Source organism: Megalobrama amblycephala, linkage group LG1 (assembly GCF_018812025.1).
Source record: "Megalobrama amblycephala isolate DHTTF-2021 linkage group LG1, ASM1881202v1, whole genome shotgun sequence".
NCBI classification, from domain to species: domain Eukaryota; kingdom Metazoa; phylum Chordata; class Actinopteri; order Cypriniformes; family Xenocyprididae; genus Megalobrama; species Megalobrama amblycephala.
In genome coordinates this window covers 50,471,261-50,490,477 of record NC_063044.1, presented here as the reverse complement: position 1 = coordinate 50,490,477, position 19,217 = coordinate 50,471,261, and the positions used below count along the sequence as shown (strand labels likewise).

Genomic DNA, 19,217 nt, shown 5'->3' with positions numbered 1-19,217 from the left:
CAAATTGAATGTCCCATGTGTCATATGATGGACATTTTGCCTGTCTCTCTTTCTGTAGGGTTAGAGATGCAATCAAATGAAATCAGCTTTAGAAATATCTTGTTTATATATATATATATATAAAAACTCCAGTTTGTAATCAGCCATTTCTAAATCTAATTTTATTATTTATATAAAGCTATTTGAGGAACTTCTACAAATAAAGATCTGGAAAAAAACCCTGCTTGTACTGGTTTTCCCCCACATTGGATTCAACAAATCACATTCTAGCAATTTAGTTCAGTTCTCAGACAACTTGTTTATGGCAATGACCACTTTATGACATTTCCCTGTGTCTTTACAAGACATTAACTTCCTTGAACTTACTTTGAAAACTTTAACAGTTGACAGCCATCGAAATACAATGTTTGAGCTAAACACAAACCAAACAAGCAACTACAAACAAAAACAAACTTTATTTAACTCCACATTTGGAAGACGTTTTGCAGCAATTTGTAGTTCAATGATTAGACAAAGCTGACCAACACTACTTGGTTTCTTAATTAACTAGAAAGTTCACTTCAGTTTGAGTAATCGAGTATGATATACCAGTGTCAACATTATCAAAATGATACACATACAGAAGTCAACTGACAAAAGAAAACTCAAATACACAAGTTACAAAACTAGAACTCTACCAGCAATTTAATCCATCTTTATTAAATTTACTACAAAATTATTAATAGCTGAAGTATAAAAATAAAAATGCATAGTTTGTCTCCATCTATTGAAATTTAGTGCAAAATAAAAACACAATAAGGCTTCAAGGGGAAGTAGAGAGACCCTAGCTAATCAAGTTTCAATCTTGAAAAAGTACAAACATTTGTTAATGTCCTCACGTTGATGCTGCAGATTTCAAATGGCAATACATTTTTAAACAAAACAGTGGTTTCAGTATAGCTAATGGTCCATTAGATCCAGTACAATGCCATAATGTCATTCCCTCTCTGTTCACTTGGCAGGAGCAAAGGCCACGCGGTCCGCCTCCCTGTCAAACACAGTGTAGTAGCGGCCGATGAACACGTCTCCCAGAATCCACAGCGGCCCGGCGGGAGGCGGGATATCCATGGCCATAAAGCCAGACAGACAAACACTCATACCAAAATGAGTCACCTGCGAAGAGAGAGAAATAAGCTAAATTGATTTCAATTATTCACTTGAAATGTAACTTGCTGATTTTTCCACTTTGTATTGTTACAATGTCAGTAGTATATGTAAATGAACAATTTTTACTCATCCTCAATGTTGCCTAGAATCAGAGAAATTGTCATTTATTTGTCAGCAAAAGTCCACCGGATGACACGTTTTGATGACTTTTGACAGCTTCAGGGCTTTCATGAACACTACAGATTATACTTAAGCATTTTTGTATCCCCGACCACCAGTGTGGAGTATAATGCATTACTAAGTAATTAATTACAGGAATTTAATTACTTTTTTTTTAAATGGTGAAAATGGTACACTATGACAACAGCTTTCTTACCTGTACACGGCGGTGTTTTACTTCAGGCAGAACTGACAGAATGTCAAAACTTTTAGTTTTCCACTCCCCTTAGCCTAAAACACTGTGTTCATGGTCATTCAGTTTGAAATGTTAACTACAAACACTGACGTTTTTCAGATTTCCAGTTGTGGCTTTCTCTCCGTATTTACGATTCTTTTCAGCCTTTTCCCACTGCCTAAATACAACGAGCTGAATCCTTCACTGGAAACCAAAGTAACTCACTCCCACTAAACATTTACTCCTCGAATTCTTGCACCCGGGAACAATGCAAGTCGACTGCGACTCCATTATGACTTAAAGTTTACTAAGAAGTACTTCCTACTAAAGCAAGGCAGTATTTGACTCTGGTCAAGCGTATCCATAGCAGACTGGTGGGAGTGGCCTTGGACGGCAACATGTCCAGTGCATTATGGGTGTTGCAGTTTTCCTACCTATTTGGGATACAACAGCCATTTTCCCCCCTTTGTTTTCTCTAGTCCAGTAGCACAGATTTCAAAAACGTTTCCGCCTTTCTACTGTATAAGCAACAAAGTTTTATTGAAAGCCCATTTTGCCAGGGGTGAAGTACCCCTTTAATGTTGCATTAATTTCAGAAGTAGTAGTAATCTAGAATGTCCCATTTCTAACCTCAGCAGACTAAAAGGAAACCCCAGCAGATTCTGTAAAGAGGGGGACGTACCTGCAGAACATAGTCCTTTCCAGTTAAGTTGAACATCTGCCCTCCCAGGCTCAAGGAAACAACGGGAAGTGATGGAATCTTCTTACAGTCAATCCAGTACTACAGAGGAGGAAACACATCAAAATCTTTACATTTGTCCCACTATGTGCAAAAATAAACACATAAAATAAATCATTCAAAATATTAAGTGTCATTGACAAATATATCTTCTTCTTCTAGACTTTTTAAAACCCACAGGAACCCTGTATATATGTTTTGATATTTTAGCTGGAGTTCTCCTCACCTCTCCCATAAGCAGTGGTATGGCTCCGATAGCTTTCTGCAGGGCCCGCACCTCTTGAACCGGCCCTGTAATCATTGACGTTCCTGTGTCAACAATTGCCTGGCATCCACTTTTGCAGAGGGTAAGAGTGCCACCCACCTTAACCCTGCAGGACAATGACCAATATATGCAACGAGTTACTACTACAAATACAATTTGTCTCAGTTTCCAACCATCATAGAGATTGAACCCCAAAATATTGTTGATAATCTGGTAAACCAAAATCAATCAAGTCTCTCCGTCTAAAATGAGGGCTCATCCTTGAGCACAATCTTTGAAAAGCCACAGTCTTGGCTGTTGAAACACAGTAATGGTGATCACATACTCATCCATCTTTATCTGCCAGTAGGCTTTTCGCGTGACATTGACGTAATGCAGATCGCCATCGAAATACTGCTTGTCAAAACCTCCCAGCATCAGCTCACCTCCAACCTCACCGGCAGGGTCCCTGCACACAACATTTATTAATAAGATTTACCATCTTCATTATGCCATTGCGACGACTTTTAGTTTTTACACACATTCAAAGACATTTGGTCACCAAAATGTCACAAAATGTCACACGTTTGTCACAAATCATTCAGTTAGTAAAAGAAGCTTTTTATACAGACAGAACAATCCACTATTGTGTGATAAATTGGCCATAACATGCACATGCGTTTTGGAAACTAAGGAGGGGGTGGCACTGCTATGCAAACCGTAATGAGAGTCATGAGTTACCGTTTAACAAGAATAAATACAATTCTTTCATGCACAAGGTCAAAATATCAGTCTACATTTACGGTCACATTCTTCAACACTATGAAACTAAAATGGAGAAGAAAATAGAGGAACCTCAGATATGGGAAACAAGGTCATTTCTGAGTTCCTTCCCAAACTGTCCTATTACGATATTAAATGTCCACCGATTGGCTAAAAGATCTGAAAAACAAGTAAAACGAAACTTGAAATTGAGTACTGTGACCCAAGAGCAGAAGAGAGAGCCTTACCGGTTGATATAAAAAGAGAAGATATTCTGGGGCAGGATTTTGGCAGCCATGGCCGTGTCAAACACTGGCGTAATCCCATCTACAGAAATGGCGGGGTATGCCATTCCCAGGACGCCATCAAAACGTGCCACCGCGAACACAATCCCAGGCTGTTTAACCGCCTCTGCAAACTGCTGGTCTGGCACCTTCAGCCCTGCCAACTACAGACAGAAACAAATTCACTGATGGTCAAAAGTTTTAAAATGTAATTATTCCTGTGTTGTCAAGTCTTCAGTGTCACATGATCCTTCAAATATTATTCTAATATTCTGAATTGATGCTCAAGAAACATTTCTGATTATTATCAATGTTGAAAACAGTTGTGCTGCACCAATAATAATCAGGCACTAAATCAGCATATTAGAATGATTTCTGAAGGATCATGTGACACTAAAGACTGGAGTAATGATGCTGAAAATTCAGCTTGAACATCAATGGAATAAATTACATTTTAAAATATTTATTAAACTAGAAAATAGTTATTTTAAAATGTAATAATATTTCACAATATCACCGTTTTTACTGTGTTTTTGATCAAATAAATTTAGCTTTGGTGAGCAGAAGAGACTAATGCAAAATTGTTTTAATTATTTCAAACTTTTGACCGCCAGTGTAAATATTAGATGAAAAACCTAAACTTAAAAGAAAATTAAAAATGCTTCTTTGGAAGTGAAAAACTGGAGAACCAAAAAAAAATAAAAAAATAAATCAAGTTCAAACTATTAAAAATAGAAAATATTAAAAAGAAAGCATTAAAATGAAAACTGAAAATATAAAAATAAAAGCCAAGATATTAATAAATACTAGAATATTAAATAAATGATACTAAAAATAAGACTGGCGTCAGCAATGGCAACATTATTGGTTCATTTCTAAACAAGTTCAAAAGAAGACAACTTGAATTTTAATAAGTTTCTTACATAAAGCTATCAGATTTCTTTGAAGACCTGTAATATAGCATTGGAGTCAGTTTTATGATGCTTTTATGGTGCTTTCCTTGTTATTTTGAAGCTATTACAGCTTTCATGAACTGTCTTTACTCACAGTGACTGTATCCTGACTGATGAAGCCAGAGAGACTCCCTCTGCCGTACTGGATCGAGAACGCTGTGCCATTCTGGACGTACGTGCTTGACTTCTTAGAGTTGTAGCGATGGTGCAACCCTGACAGACAGTGAAAGAACAAAGTTACTAAAGAAAAATCAAATACAGATCAATACAATCATTCAAAACATCACTCACAGCACGCTATATCCAGGTAGGAGCAATGGATAGATGGAACCCAGAGGTTGGATGATCCAGTGTCAAACAGCACAGTGAAGTCCTGAGGAGGGGTTCCAATACTGATCACTCCAAAATACTGGGCCTGAAGAGGGAGAAAGGACAACCGGACTAGTTATATGCCTTATGCAAGAACCAAAAGCATAAAACAAGAGATACAATACCACATTCTCTTACATCCATGAAGTTGGTGAGTTTCTCTACAGGTGGTGGTAGTTGTGTTGTTGTTGGTGGTGGTCGTGTTGTTGTGTTAGGGGCTGTAAATTTGACTTTGGAGGTTTTCTCTCTGGCCATGGATTTGATCTCATCAATAGTCCTCCCATTGTCTGCCAACATGCGGCGCACAGTGCGCGTCTTGTACAGAGGAATTCTAGAGATACAGCAGCGAGAAAGCAAATAAGCATCCGAGCGTGTGCACCTGCTTCCAGTTGTATCTATAAAACTGTCACAAAATGATTTCCATCATTACAAAGGCGTTGCTATGTTTTTGCTATGGTGTCGAAGTAATTATTCCAGATAACAAAAATATGTTCCAAAGAATGTTTTGCTAACATTCCCATCAGGTTATAAAAACCTTATTTCAGAACGTCCTCTAACCATCTAAATGTTTTAAAAACATTTTTTCTTGGTTATGCGAACAATATGGGAACATTCCCTTTTATACATTTGCAAACATTATGGGAATGTTATAATTGAATGTTCTCTGAAAGCAAGTAGTAACATTTAAAAAAAAAAAAAAAAAAAAAAGTTAAACTTTAAAAGGATTAATTCACTTTCAAATAAAATTTTCCTGATAATTTACTCACCCCCATGTCATCCAAGATGTTCATGTCTTTCTTTCTTCAGTCAAAAAGAAATGAAGGTTTTTGATGAAAACATTCCAGGATTTTTCTCCTTATAGTGGACTTCAATGGTCTCCAAACGGTTGAAGGTCAAAATTACAGTTTCAGTGCAGCTTCAAAGGGCTTTAAGTGATACCAGACGAGGAATATGGGTCTTATCTAGCGAAACGATCGGTCACTTTCTAAAAAAAATAAAAAAAAATAATAAAAAATATATATATATATACACTTTTTAACCACAAATGCTCGTCTTGCACTGCTCTGCGTCACGCATTACATAATCACATGGAAAGGTCACGTGTGGCGTAGGTGGAAGTACCGCGGTAGGGCGAAAAACTCATTTTCTCCTCCAACTTCAAAACTGTCTAAATTTTTTGTAAAGGCCGTTTGACTTAGTCCTTGCACGTTTGCTTTGTAAACACTGGATCGGTACTTTCACCTACGTCATGCGTGACCTTTCCAACGTGATTACATCATGCGTGGCAGATCGCAGTGCAAGACAAGCATTTGTGGTTTTATATATATATATATATATTTTAGAAAGTGACCGATCGTTTTGCTAGATAAGACCCTTATTCCTCGTCTGGTATCATTTAAAGCCATTTGAAGCTGCACTGAAACTGTAATTTTGACTTTCAACCGTTTGGAGTCCATTGAAGTCCACTATAAGGAGAAAAATCCTGGAATGTTTTCATCAAAAACCTTAATTTCTTTTCGACTGAAGAAAGAAAGACATGAACATCTTGGATGACATGGGGGCGAGTAAATTATCAGGAAATTTTCATTCAGAAGTGAGCTAATCCTTTCATTGAACGCCCAACTAAAACGTTTTGTTCATAACTTTGAGTGAACCTTGCCAGAACTTTAGTTGCGCTTACCAATTCATGAATCGTTCAGACTGATTTTGTGAACTTCATTAAAAAGATCCGAATCTTGAAAATGACTCGTTCGTGAATCGGACATGGCTACGTCAAAATAATATAACGCTTCGATTGTAATCAAAGAAACTATCAAAACTGTGATGCCAGATTATTTTATTATAAATAAGCGTTTCAGTTTGTTGCGTCGCTCGTTTGCATTAGACCAAGTTACACAATGTCGCACTGCAGTTCACACATCTAACTGTTCACTCGCTCGTGTTAGTTCAACTTCCTGATCCAGAGCACCAGTTGATGCTATAGTAAGCTTTTACACAAAACGTCCCAAGCAGCACTGTTTATTGCAGCATGACTAATATTAAGAAATATAATACGTCGAATTTGTTGATTTAAGACTTTAATTTTATTGCAATACAGACAAAATTAAAATACAGCGAAAGTTAATGTGCATATTCATCATGGTGCTGTTTAAGATTTAGAAAGTAAACTCTTTCATGAATAGTTACGTATTTATGTAAATAAGTGCAAGAAACACAAAACGCGCTTCCATCGATAATAAATAAGAGAATGCATTACCTGAATATTGCTTGGCTGTCCCCAATTAACAGCCAAATTAAAAACGCGAACAGGTGAAAGTGATTCATTCTCTGATCTTTAAAATAAATAAACAGTTTTACTTCTTCAGATCAAAAACAAAATTCAGGTTTGTTTGCAGAAGCAATTCTGAGGTACGTTTTGCACCGCCGCCCCTTGAGAGCAACTTATATATCCGCAAGTTCCTCTCGGAGAGCTTCGTGCAAGTTCGGGGCTTTCCGTTCATTCTTAGACCTGATTGGCTAGCAGCACTGATGTAACACTACTATTGGGTCAAATACAAATCAGTCAAATTCAATTTCACACCCGCTTCATCAACATCTGACTGCTGAAATGTGGTAAAACTGGTTTACAATGACAGGTGTGTTTATGATTTAGTATATTTAAATGTGTGCCTAGATCTCAAGCAAACACGACAAATTTCAACAATCAGTGCATTTCTCTGTTTACAATCCAAGTAGGCCTATGTAAATGATGATGACAAAGAAATATGCTTCCTCTTTTTCGTTGCGGATTATGGCAGTAACCAAAGGAGGAAGTGAAGTAGGCCTAACCAACAAAACCTAAACGCAATTTTTTTCTCCCTCAGTTATTTTAACAAATGATAGGCCTAGCCTACTACATTACAAACGACTGCATTTTGTTTTTCTTGACTTGTAATGATAATATGGCCCCTGCTGGTAGATGCCAGAACTACACCTTCATTTCACGAGCAACTTTCTTCAGTCATTCAAATGTTTAATTGATGGAATTAAATTTATATAAAAAAAAAAATTTCATTTCCTTACTTTTTCTTTTTTTTTCAGGGAGGTTTTAAAAGTGATGTATAAAGAATGTGTGAATGCCGTAAAACAGTTAGCAATTATGCTGTAATAAAGGTCTGTTGGTTAACATTTTTTTCTGTACCCTAAATATTATATTTTCGAGTATGTTTTGTAATTTGCGGTCAGCTGAAATATTTCTGAAAGCATGAAAAAATATGCATGGGGGAGAGCAGGGACGAAAGTACCATTTTTCACAAAAATGTAATTTTAAAATGTAATGTTTTAGACAGCAATATATTTTTGCTGTGGTCAATAACTACAAGTGTGGTCTATCAATACCAGGTGATATTTTGTACAAATGTAGAACGGCTTCAGTATAATTTCACTTTGAGCATAAATTGCACATTGTTACTTTCGACCCGGTCAGGTGGGTCAATAACACAACAATACAAGCTAGATTTTTTGTGTAAGTCTTGTTTTTATTAAATATAGCTACCTGACTATGACCTTGTTAATATGTAACTGCAAACATAGTTTGTCTTTTATCTTTGCAAAAAACAAAAAAACAAAACAAAAAAAAACCCATATATATATATATATATATATATATATATATATATATATATATATATATATTTATATTTATAAAATTACATTTTCATTTTTTAATTGAGAATTTCAGGGGGGGCAATGTCAATTTATTTTTTGTTGAAAACATTTTTTCAACAGTGTGAAAAATGAAAATTAAATTAAATTAGAATAATATAAATTCTCAACATAATGTAGCAGTAGTCATGTTTCCAATCCAGCTGTTTTTATGCATACATTCAAAATATGCATAAAAACATCTGAATAGAAACACTGCAAATTCAGAGGTGGGTGTGCAAAAGCTAAGGAATGGCTAAAAACTAAATGTGACTATGGTAAATGTAAACAGTTTGAGTGAATAAATGGTGAGAAATCAGCAACAGAATATGTCCAGAAACGTCCTCTCATGAACATCCGGCTGAATCAGACCTCTGTCTGTCTTTCTGACCCTCACTTTTGACATATTCTGCTAGTATAATATGACACATACATGTTTTAATAAATGCTGCAACGCAGAGAAAGTCACCACACTTGCAGTGGGACAAAAGAAACACTTGTTGCACTGCATCGGGAGAAAAAAAAGTGTTACTTTCATCCCGACAGGAACTCCTGATATTTAAACCCTATTTACTTACTGAAAAACTTTAGGATGTGTTACTCATTATAACTTATTATTGTGACACGTGAAATGAAAAACACAACTTATTTTCTGGACCGTGGGGGATAACCAAATGATAGCTATTTGCAGCTCCGTCAACGGTTTCGTGCTGAACTATGGAATGCACATCAGGTAGACACGGGCTTGGAGGAAGAATGCAGGAATGCATGGACTAAACCTGGGGAAAGAGCTGTCTATGGGAAAGAGGCGTGCCTGTGTAAGAGGCCAGCGCTGTACAGCCAATCATCACTATCTGACGCCATGCGTTTAACAGACGCACCTCCCAGTCCCAGCCTATATCTATATCACAGGCTATAGATGCAGATGCAGACCCTAACGCCAAGTTTAGTTGCAAAAACCTGTAATGGAAAGTAACACAAGAAAATATTTCCTCAGTAACAGCAAATGATCCCTGAACTTTTACCATTCTGTGATTATATATAACTCTCAAGGATTTGGGGAAAGTGTTGCATCAGAGGTGAGTTTTTTCTCCATTCATTTCTACATCTCTGAAATAATAATATTTTTTTTTATTTACAATTTAATATCAGTCCACTTAAAATGTTTTCCATCTCATCAAGACATAGGCTACCACAATTATTGGTTAAAGGTTCACATTCATTATTAATGAAATCCTCTGAATTAGCATAAGATTTTAAAAATGGAAATGAGTAAAACAGTTCTTTGTCTTTCTCTATCCATTCACTAAAGGTTGGAGACACTGTGAAATGTGGTACCACTGTGTTAATTTGAACAGAGCAGAATGGGATCAGAGGTCAAAATGCAAGAATTTATCAATGTCGTTTAAAAACCAAAAAATCAGCCTATATATATTGTGTTTGGGTTGAAATAAGAATAAAACCTGTAAAATAATTCAAAGGACTGTAAAACTGTTCTCATGTTAATTTTGTTGATCACTCAAAGGCTTGGGGTCAGTAATTTTTAAAAAGAAATTAATAGGTATACTTTTAATTAGCAAAGATGAATTAAATTGTGACAGAAATTCTATTTTAAAAAAAAATGCTGTTCTTTTGAACTTTCCTTATTTCGTCAGTCATGCGCGCTAACCACTCTGTCACAGGCAGGAAGATCTTTAATTTCAGTCATCATGTTTTCAGGTCTTTTCAAGTTTGATTTTGACTAGCGTATTCGTACTGTTCGTAACGGTTCACGGGGCAAATTCTAAATGGAATGTCCTTCTTCCGAAGTGCATGACGTGCAAAGGAAGCGGCGTGATTATCTTTAGCTATCTTTAGCTAGCTGCGTCAGTTTGCGCACTCACATTGGCAGCCTTTGTTTTGTTTTTTTTCTCTAAAGAGACTCTGCCTCCCTTGCCTTGACTGATGGCAGAAGCCGTACAACACACAAACATCAGAAATTCAAAGAAATTAAATGTTTTATTTTATTTTAAATTTTATTTAGTACAATTTGTATAACCATGGATGGACCTATATATACATATAAAAATGATTATGCAATTTAGCTTATTGGGTTCATATTCTATTCACATCTGCTTGCTGGTATATAATATGCATTATCAATTATTTAAAAAAAAAATTCTAGTAGTTTACAGCAGAAACAGCAACAAACGATCGTGCACAGTAAAATCCACAGAGTTAAATCAGCTCTGCTCAGATAACATTTGGTCCCTCTCTGAATAGTGTTAAAATAACACTGAAGCAGAGTTAAAGTTAATGAGATAATTAAGCTATTAATTCAGGGATGATTTCAATTAAATGGTTTTTGCTAAAGTCACTTGTAGTTCTTGTGTTTCTCTTTTCTTCAGTTATTCTGCTTGTTAACAGCAGGTGTTCATCATTAATCTTCAATCATCCCTGAATTAATAGCTTAATTATCTCATTAACTTTAACTCTGCTTCAGTGTTATTTTAACACTATTCAAAGAGGGACCAAATGTTATCTGAGCAGAGTTGATTTAACTCTGTGGATGGCACCTGGCACAAATGCTGGCAGCTGATACATAAAAATGTATAATAATAATAATAGTAACTCTTTACTTTAGGGTCTTTTTAACTAGTTGCTTATTAGCATGCATATTACTAGAATATTGGCTATTTATGAGTACTTGTTAAGCACATATTATTCTGCATGACCTTATTCTACATTCTTAATCCAATACCTAAACTTAACAACTACCTTATTAACTATTAATAAGCAGTAAATTAGGATTTTATTGAGGGAAAAATCGTAGTTAATAGTTTATATGTGTTCCATATACTAAAGTGTTACCATAATAATAATATTAATATTAATAATAATACAATTATGGCAACTTAGCCTCATCATTTTAAAACACCAACGCACGCCACTGAGAACAGAGTAGTTTTTACGAGCAAACAGCAGAAATGACGAAAAAGACAGTGGCAGCTGTCATGAACTCTAGCATGACTGGGGATGCCACCGGAAGTGGCATTGTGACCTGCCGCTGCCAGTAAGAGTGCCAGCCCCTGCTGAAAAAGTATCAGCAGCACAACTGTTTTCAACATTGATAATAATTAGAACAGTTTCTTGAGCATCAAATCAGTATATTAGAATGATTTCTGAAAGATCATGTGACACTGAAGACTGGAGTAATGATGCTGCAACTGTATATGGTATTCTGTTCTTTACACAACTTGAGTCATTTAAAGACATTATCTTTGACACACTTTGTCCTATATAAGAAACTTCCGGAAGGTCTCTTCTCATCTGCAACGCTGTTGAATTTTCCTGTGGACTATTCTTTTGGCAGGGTCACTTGTGTCTCATAATAATAACTTATAATAACTCATAATAAACACTTCTACACATGATTCACTGTCATAGTTTATAGTGATAGTACTAAGTATGCGTATGCGCTAGTGGATATTTGATGTATTGTTGACCTTCATGACCTTAGACACAGCAGAATAAATGCATAAGAATAAAGTTAAACCTGACTAATTCTTTCTCTACAAAAGTAAGTAACTATGATTTCATAGTCATTATATAATACAAGAGGGATTGCAAATCCACCCCCTTTAAAGTAATAAAAAAAGTATATTTCATCAGTATATTTACATCAGTATATTTTTTACATATTTGTCAAATAAATGCAGACTTGTAGCCTTGGCAAGCATACTTCTTTCAAAACTCGTACTAGCCCCAATATTTTTAATAGTAGTGTAATTTTTCATTTTTATAAAATGTATTACTTTGAGAATGTTTATGTACATATAAATAAATGGACAGGCTAAATTCTTTACATGTGAAAGAATATGCCTACTGCACCTGTATAGAAAATGTAAAAATAACAACCACAAAAAAGCATTTAAGTCTTTGAATATGTATTTAAAACAACTTTTCTATTATCTTGTCATATTTTGTTCTTTCCATTATGTTCAAATGCAAATAATAATCTGTTCCCATTGCAGTCGTACAGTTGGAGGAGGTCGCTGCCATGACACTGATAGTAGCATCATGTCTGCTTCTGTTTCTAATGACCTCTGTGCCTGCGGGTCAGGCTGCGAAGTGTCCGCGCGTCTGCGTTTGTGACAACACAAAGCTCACTGTGACGTGTGCAGGGAAGAATCTCACACATATTCCACCTACTATAAACGAGGTGAGTGTGACTTTCCACATTTATTAAAGAAACCACATGAAAACAATGCTTGTTTCTTAAAATCTTTTTCATAGTTCATTGAATGATCTCTTAGAAGTTTGGTTTTGCAGAAGTCTGCATAGTCTCCACCATTAAAACAACCAGAAGATGCATGAAACTACATGAGACATGCACACTGAGCATTCAAATGGATTCAGGAGGAATAAAGAAATGTTTGAATTTATTTATTTTATATCTTGCCATCCTGGAACACAGGAACACAACCAACAATACTCAGCGAACACAACAACGTATAATGCAAATGAGGCTGAACTCTGAACAAAGGAACCTAAGGACTTAAAGGGATATTTCACTCAAAAATGAAAATTATGCCATGACTTACTCACCCTCAAGCCATCCTAGGTGTATATGACTACCTTCTTTCAGACAAAAATAATCAGAGATATATTTATAAATATCTTGGCTTTTCCGAGCATTATAATGGTAGTGAATGGAGGCATAATTTTAATTTTTGGGTGAACTATACTATCCTATTCGCATACACTGCCCTCCAAAAGTTTGGAAACACCCCTGGCAAAGTGTGGTTTTGGACAATATCTGCATAAATCCTTATCATTTTTTGGTGCAAATACATTACAGTAACTTGACAATATCATTGAAGACCAGCAATAATAATTTTCATTTTGATTACATAATAATGGCAATATATACATGTCAAAGTCAGACATGCCCCTTTGCCAGCTGTGATGCCTGGTTACTGGTTTAAACTTGGCCCAGGTTTGTAAAAGATTTTGGGGTCAGCACACCTTAATAGCTTCAACAATTGATTGCCAATTAAGTTTAGATACAATGAACCAATTAGAACCCAGTTTAGGTCAGATAGCTGCTAATGGTGGATATTTTGATGAATCGAAAATTTAAGTTTTTTCTATGTATAAACTGTTTATATAATAAAATATGTTTTCGTAGTTTGTTGTCCCTTAAATGTACAAAATTATCACAAATTAAAAAGGATTCATGCCAATATTGTCCAAAACCCCACTTTTCTAGGGCTTTTCCAAACTTTTGGAGGGTATGGGTGAACTACACATATGGTTAGATAATGAACTGGTCAGAACCCTTCAGAACTTCTGTTAAGGAAACAGTAAACATTGAAGCTCCCTGGTTTTCACGGTGCATTGTGGGACCTTTTAGAGAGTGAATGGTTCAGTTGACTGGAAGGATTTTGTGATTGGGACAGCTCTTAAAACGGCCAACTCCCTGATCAGTGCCCTGACTACTGAACTAGGGAGCTGATTGAGATTTACTCTAAACATGTCTGTGACACATATAGGATCTGTTAGCATTATTATGAGCATGGGGATCAACATCTTCATATGCAGTATTTGTAAATGTCTTTATTTCAGATCACAGTGAAACTGGACCTGAAGAGGAATAATCTTGGGGAACTGGCTAAAAGTGCCTTCAAACACACCCCCTATCTGACCCACCTGAACCTGCAGGGGTGCAGTATCCAGTCTGTACGAGAGGGGGCGTTCCGGGGACTTTCTCGTTTGGTGCAGCTTGACCTCACTAACAACAACATTGCCATCCTCTACCAGGTTTGTGGTGCTGGTATCTTCTTTGAAATGTGTTAATTTTAGATGAATGGCGTTATTATTGTTCTAAACCTGACTGTTAGACTATTTGTGTGTGTTTTTATCAATGTTTGTACTCTCTCCCCTCCTGTAGGAATCATTTGATGGTTTATCATCACTGAAGCAGTTGTATTTAGACCGGAACCGGATTGAAGAGATCCACCCTGGAGCGTTTGCTGCGTTAAACTCTTTAAACCTGCTCTCCCTCACTCATAACCAGCTAGTCTACATCCCTAACATGGCATTCCAGGTAATAATAATAAAATGAGCATCAAATCAGCATATTAGAATAATTTCTGAATGATCATGTGACACTGAAGACTGGAGTAATGATGCTGATCTGAGTAATGAGTAATAAATAATGATCTGAATTTATACTGATTTTGATGGTTTGGTTTGAAAGGTTAATGTGATTTTTGACATGTAAATCATTTTCTAACTGAATAATTCCCACAAATCTGTGTCCCCCAGGGTATGTTAAATATCCAGTTGTTGCGTTTGAGTTATAACTCCCTAAATAATCTTGCGACAGAAGCCTTTGCTGGTCTTCTTGCACTTACGCACTTAAACCTGGACCATAATGAACTCCAGTACTTTCCTACCAAAACAATGACCAGGTAACACCCTCAACCACTGAATTTTATTTTATTTTGGCACAGAAATTGGCAAACAATGTTAAATACTGTTGATGATGTTAGATATACTCTGGTATTCTCACTGTTATCTCTCTTTGTCTCAGATTGGTGGAGTTGACTCATCTAGAGCTGAGTTTTAACCCCATGACATATCTGGTGGAGGAGAGCGTGTCGATGCCAAAACTCACACATCTGTCTTTGAACCACATGGCCCTACAGGACCTGTCTGAGTCGGCTCTGTCTCTGTCTCCCTTTATCTCTCATGTGGACCTGAGCTACAACCAGCTCCCTTACATACAGGCCCTCACAGGGTCCTCACAGCTAACCAGCCTTAACCTCACCGGTAACCATGAATAGTCAAGTCACCTTTATTTATATATCGCTTTTTACAATGCAGATTGTGTCAAAGCAGCTTTACATTGATAACTGGTACATAATTTTTGCTGCACAGCAGCTCTTAAAGAATAGTGTCAATGCAGGCAGATCAAAGCACTGTTGAATAAATGTCAAGAATACTGTTGAATATCCAATGTCAAGTCAAATGTCAAGTGTCCCCAACTAAGCAAGCCAAAGGCGACAGCGGCAAGGAACCCAAACTCCAACAGGTGACATCAGGTGGCAAACAGGTGGCAAACAAGTGGCAAATAGGTGTAAAATGGAGAAAAAAAAAACCTTGGGAGAAACCAGGCTTAGTCGGGGGGCCAGTTCTCCTCTGGTGAACAGTGCTTTGTTACGAATCAGGTTGCTATCATAAGTCTGATAGGATCGCAACAATCAAAGTATTTATTTCAGTTCCATCCAGTTGAGGATCTTATTCATCATACAGCATTGCCAGTGTTCTCTCAGTATTTAGTTAACAACACCACTGCTTTGGCTCTGAGGGCCCAATATACTCATCTTTGATAACTATTTTGACTGTTTGTTTGGGATTTTTCTTTTTTTTCTTTTTTTTTTTTCTTTTTTTTGCAAAGTACTAATGCTACCCAGATGGAAATTATAACTATTCCAAAAAACAATTGTCCGGACCTTAGCTGGGAAGGAAATATAGAGACCGGATCTCTTGGAATTCTAATTAAATACCCCTGTTGTATATTGTTTTTTCTTACATTTCAATTGCTATAATTCTGAAGAGTATGTGATTTTATTAATTTAAAATATCTCATAATTCATAGATTTCAAAATAAGACTGTGAAGTGATCTCTCTCCTTCAGGGAACCCCATCAGATGCACATGTTTACTGCAAGGGCTGAAGAAATGGGCGCTGAGCTCAGGAATCAAGCTCTATGGGGCCTGTGCTTGGCCGCCACATCTCTCAGATGAACCTTTAGAAAATGTTCAAGAACAAGATCTCCGCTGCAGACCACAGGATGAGTTGATGCCGGATGTGAATGATAAAGAAGGAAAAGAAGAAGATGGAGTGCGAGAAAAGACCGTGCCAACAGCCAAGCCACAGAAAAAGAGCAAATGCCCAAAGAATTGCCAGTGTGAGGTAAGAAAAGGTTGGAGAAGTGTGAAGGGAATCTTAGTTATTTATTCGTAATTTACTAGATTTCTTATTCTGGTCTGTTAATGTAAAAACAAACGTATTCTAAATGTCCGTCTCATCCCATTTTCTGTTCTCCTTACTCTCATCACTATCAAGTCTGCAGCTCAGCACGCTACATGTGAAGACCGTGGTCACACTAAAGTGCCCACTGGTTTTCCTGGCAACACTCTTCTGCTTGACATGCGTGGCAACCATTTCCATTATCTACCTAGCAACAGTTTTCCTGGTGTCCCCAAGGTGGTGTCCCTTCACCTGGATGGCTGTAAGATTCATGAGATTGAGGGTGGAGCTTTCCAGGGCATGAAGGGGTTAATGTACCTCTACCTGTCCGACAACCAACTGTCCTCCCTGGACGCAAAAGCCTTTGAAGGTGCCCATGAGATCATGTACCTTCACCTAGAAGGCAATAAGCTCGCTCAGTTTCCTTCTTCAGCTGCACTAGCTCGCATTCCCAAACTCCTCGAGCTGCATCTGGAGAGAAACCTCATAGCTAAACTAGAGCCTTCAGGGCTCCTTTCCACAGTCCCTCAGCTGACAGGCCTCTACCTCAACAATAACGCCATCGCAACCATAGTGCCAAAAGCTCTGGATCCAGCACCCAAGCTGGACGTTCTTCATCTCAAAGCTAATGTGCTAACGGAAGTGCCGAGTGATGCGCTAGGCCACGCCCCTCTTTTATCCGAGATCCACCTCTCAGGGAATCTGATTCGCTGGATTGGGCCAAAAGCATTCCAGGTGGTGGCTGGAAGTCTAAAGCACCTGCACATTGATAAAATGGGTCTTCAAAAGGTAGAGGAAATGCTGTGCTGTTTTTAATGACAAACTACACAAGATATTTTATTGCATGCATTATTGAATGCTAAAGAATCAACAGTTAATCCTTGCTTTTACTCATCTCTGTAATGGACAATGTTCTCTCTCTTTCTTCTTTTTAATTTGTGGTTGTAGATGAGTGCGAGGTCTCTGGCAGGGTTTGGTCCTGGTCTGCTGTCTTTGTCTCTGGAAGAGAATCAGTTAGAGGAGTTGCCTGACCTTTCACCTCTTACTGGCCTTCAAAGCCTCACGCTCAACAAAAATCCACTAATGTGTGACTGCAAATTGCTACCTTTTTATAGGTGAGATGCATACCAGTGAAATTCATATTCATCCATCCATCCATCCATCCATCCATCCATCCATCCAAACTCTCTTTCTTTCAGATGGTTGGAGAATGCAAGCCTGAAGGTTGAGGCTGTGTGCGGTTACCCCCCTGAGCTGCGAGGTCAGGCCGTGATAGACGCGGTCATCTTTAAGAACTGCTCTAAAGAAAATACTCATTCCTTCAATGAGACCTCTATCCCCACCAAAGCCCCTAAACCCAACAAGCCCAAACCCATGCAGACCACAGCAAAGGCCAGACCCATACCATCTGAATCTAACCCTAAACCAACAAAGATAGCAGCGCCAAAGAAAAATGAGTCCAACGAACTCAAACCAGTGCGAGTCCCGAAGAGAACCAGGCCAAACAAAAAAAAAAAAGAGGAAGGCAACCAAGGATTAAATTATCATGGAAATGAGCCGTTGAGTTTTTTTATTTAAACTAAATATTTTACTGTGTGCAGAGGTGGGTAGTAACAAAGTACATTTACTTTGTTACATTTACTTGAGTACATTTTTGGAAAATTTTTACTTTTTAGAGTAGATTTAAATGTGGGTAATTTTACTTGAGTACATTTCTAATGAAAAATCTATAGTTTTACTTCGCTACAATGCACATTTTATCATTGTTTTTATTCAGATGTTCAGCGGTTATGAGCGCAAGCACATGTAAAAAGTTTAAAAACTTTTCTTTCAAATGTAGCTGAATACGTTATTATTATACAAGAATGATATTTGGGCTACAGATGCCAGAAATAATGCTAGTCTCTATTGTGTAATATTGTGAAATAAACAGTAATATTGTGAAATATTATTACAATTTAAAATAACCATTTTCTATTTGAATATATTTTACAAAGTAATTTATTCCTGTGATGGTAAAGCTGAATTTTCAGCATCATTACTCCAGTCTTCAGTGTCACATGATCCTTCAGAAATCATTCTAATATGATGATTTGCTGATGAGACATTTCTGATTATTATCAATGTTGATTCCTTGACGAATAGAAAGTTCAAAAGAACAGCATTTATCTGAAATACAAAGCTTTTGAAACATTATACATTTGATTATACCATTCAACAGTAATGTTACGTTATCTAATAAAAAAAAAGAAAAAAAAAAAGAACGCCAACGGATACAATAGGTGCCTCCGCATCTTCGGTGCTTGGCCCCTAAATATAGCTGCAAGCAGCAATTACGGGGCCAAGCACAAAAACGACACAAGAAGCCAGCCAACATACAGTAACGTTAACTATTAAGATTATTACTTCTACAAATATTTCTACAAGTACTTGTACACTTTTACTCGAGTAGTTTTTGGATACTCTAACCTTACCCACCTCTGACTGTGTGGTAGTATTGCTGTTGATTTGGTTATGAGTAAAGCTAATAAAGATATAGTCACCACCACTATATTCTGTGTTTACATCCACTGATCATAAATTGTGCAATTTATTTTAGGGCAAAACAAAAATAATAATCTGT

The 19,217-nt window shown here is 36.9% G+C and overlaps 2 protein-coding genes across 3 annotated transcripts; one reads left to right on the top strand and one right to left on the bottom strand.

The window, feature by feature from the left end:
• Window positions 1-436: 436 nt before the first annotated feature.
• napsa (napsin A aspartic peptidase) lies at window positions 437-7,355 on the bottom strand. The gene is made up of 9 exons (XM_048199325.1): window positions 7,149-7,355; window positions 5,030-5,222; window positions 4,814-4,937; window positions 4,617-4,735; window positions 3,534-3,733; window positions 2,870-2,992; window positions 2,506-2,650; window positions 2,223-2,321; window positions 437-1,152 (listed from the first exon to the last, which is right to left on the bottom strand). The coding sequence occupies exons 1-9, from the start codon at window positions 7,214-7,216 to the stop codon at window positions 991-993; spliced, it is 1,233 nt and encodes a 410-aa protein (XP_048055282.1). The 5' UTR covers window positions 7,217-7,355; the 3' UTR covers window positions 437-990.
• Window positions 7,356-7,485: 130 nt separating this feature from the next.
• On the top strand, window positions 7,486-18,621 carry chadla (chondroadherin-like a). Of its 2 annotated transcripts, none has more exons than XM_048199290.1 (10): window positions 7,486-7,527; window positions 12,589-12,776; window positions 14,183-14,377; window positions 14,508-14,663; window positions 14,885-15,030; window positions 15,153-15,391; window positions 16,260-16,537; window positions 16,691-17,383; window positions 17,543-17,709; window positions 17,794-18,621. In XM_048199290.1, the coding sequence occupies exons 1-10, from the start codon at window positions 7,521-7,523 to the stop codon at window positions 18,170-18,172; spliced, it is 2,448 nt and encodes an 815-aa protein (XP_048055247.1). In that variant the 5' UTR covers window positions 7,486-7,520; the 3' UTR covers window positions 18,173-18,621. The 2 variants fall into 2 exon arrangements, with proteins under 2 accessions (XP_048055247.1, XP_048055256.1); XM_048199299.1 differs by lacking the exon at window positions 7,486-7,527 and adding an exon at window positions 9,483-9,654.
• Window positions 18,622-19,217: the final 596 nt, after the last annotated feature.

Bases quoted from the DNA above. Each gene is read 5' to 3' on its own strand.
- napsa (XM_048199325.1), bottom strand. From the start codon at position 7,216: ATGAATCACTTTCACCTGTTCGCGTTTTTAATTTGGCTGTTAATTGGG. The intron at 5,223-7,148 runs GTAATGCATTCT...CTGTATCTCTAG, and splicing joins GACAGCCAAGCAATATTCAG to AATTCCTCTGTACAAGACGC. The intron at 2,651-2,869 runs GTATGTGATCAC...ATTGTCCTGCAG, and splicing joins TGGCAGATAAAGATGGATGA to GGTTAAGGTGGGTGGCACTC.
- chadla (XM_048199290.1), top strand. The intron at 12,777-14,182 runs GTGAGTGTGACT...TCTTTATTTCAG, and splicing joins TTCCACCTACTATAAACGAG to ATCACAGTGAAACTGGACCT. The intron at 15,392-16,259 runs GTAACCATGAAT...TCTCTCCTTCAG, and splicing joins AACCAGCCTTAACCTCACCG to GGAACCCCATCAGATGCACA.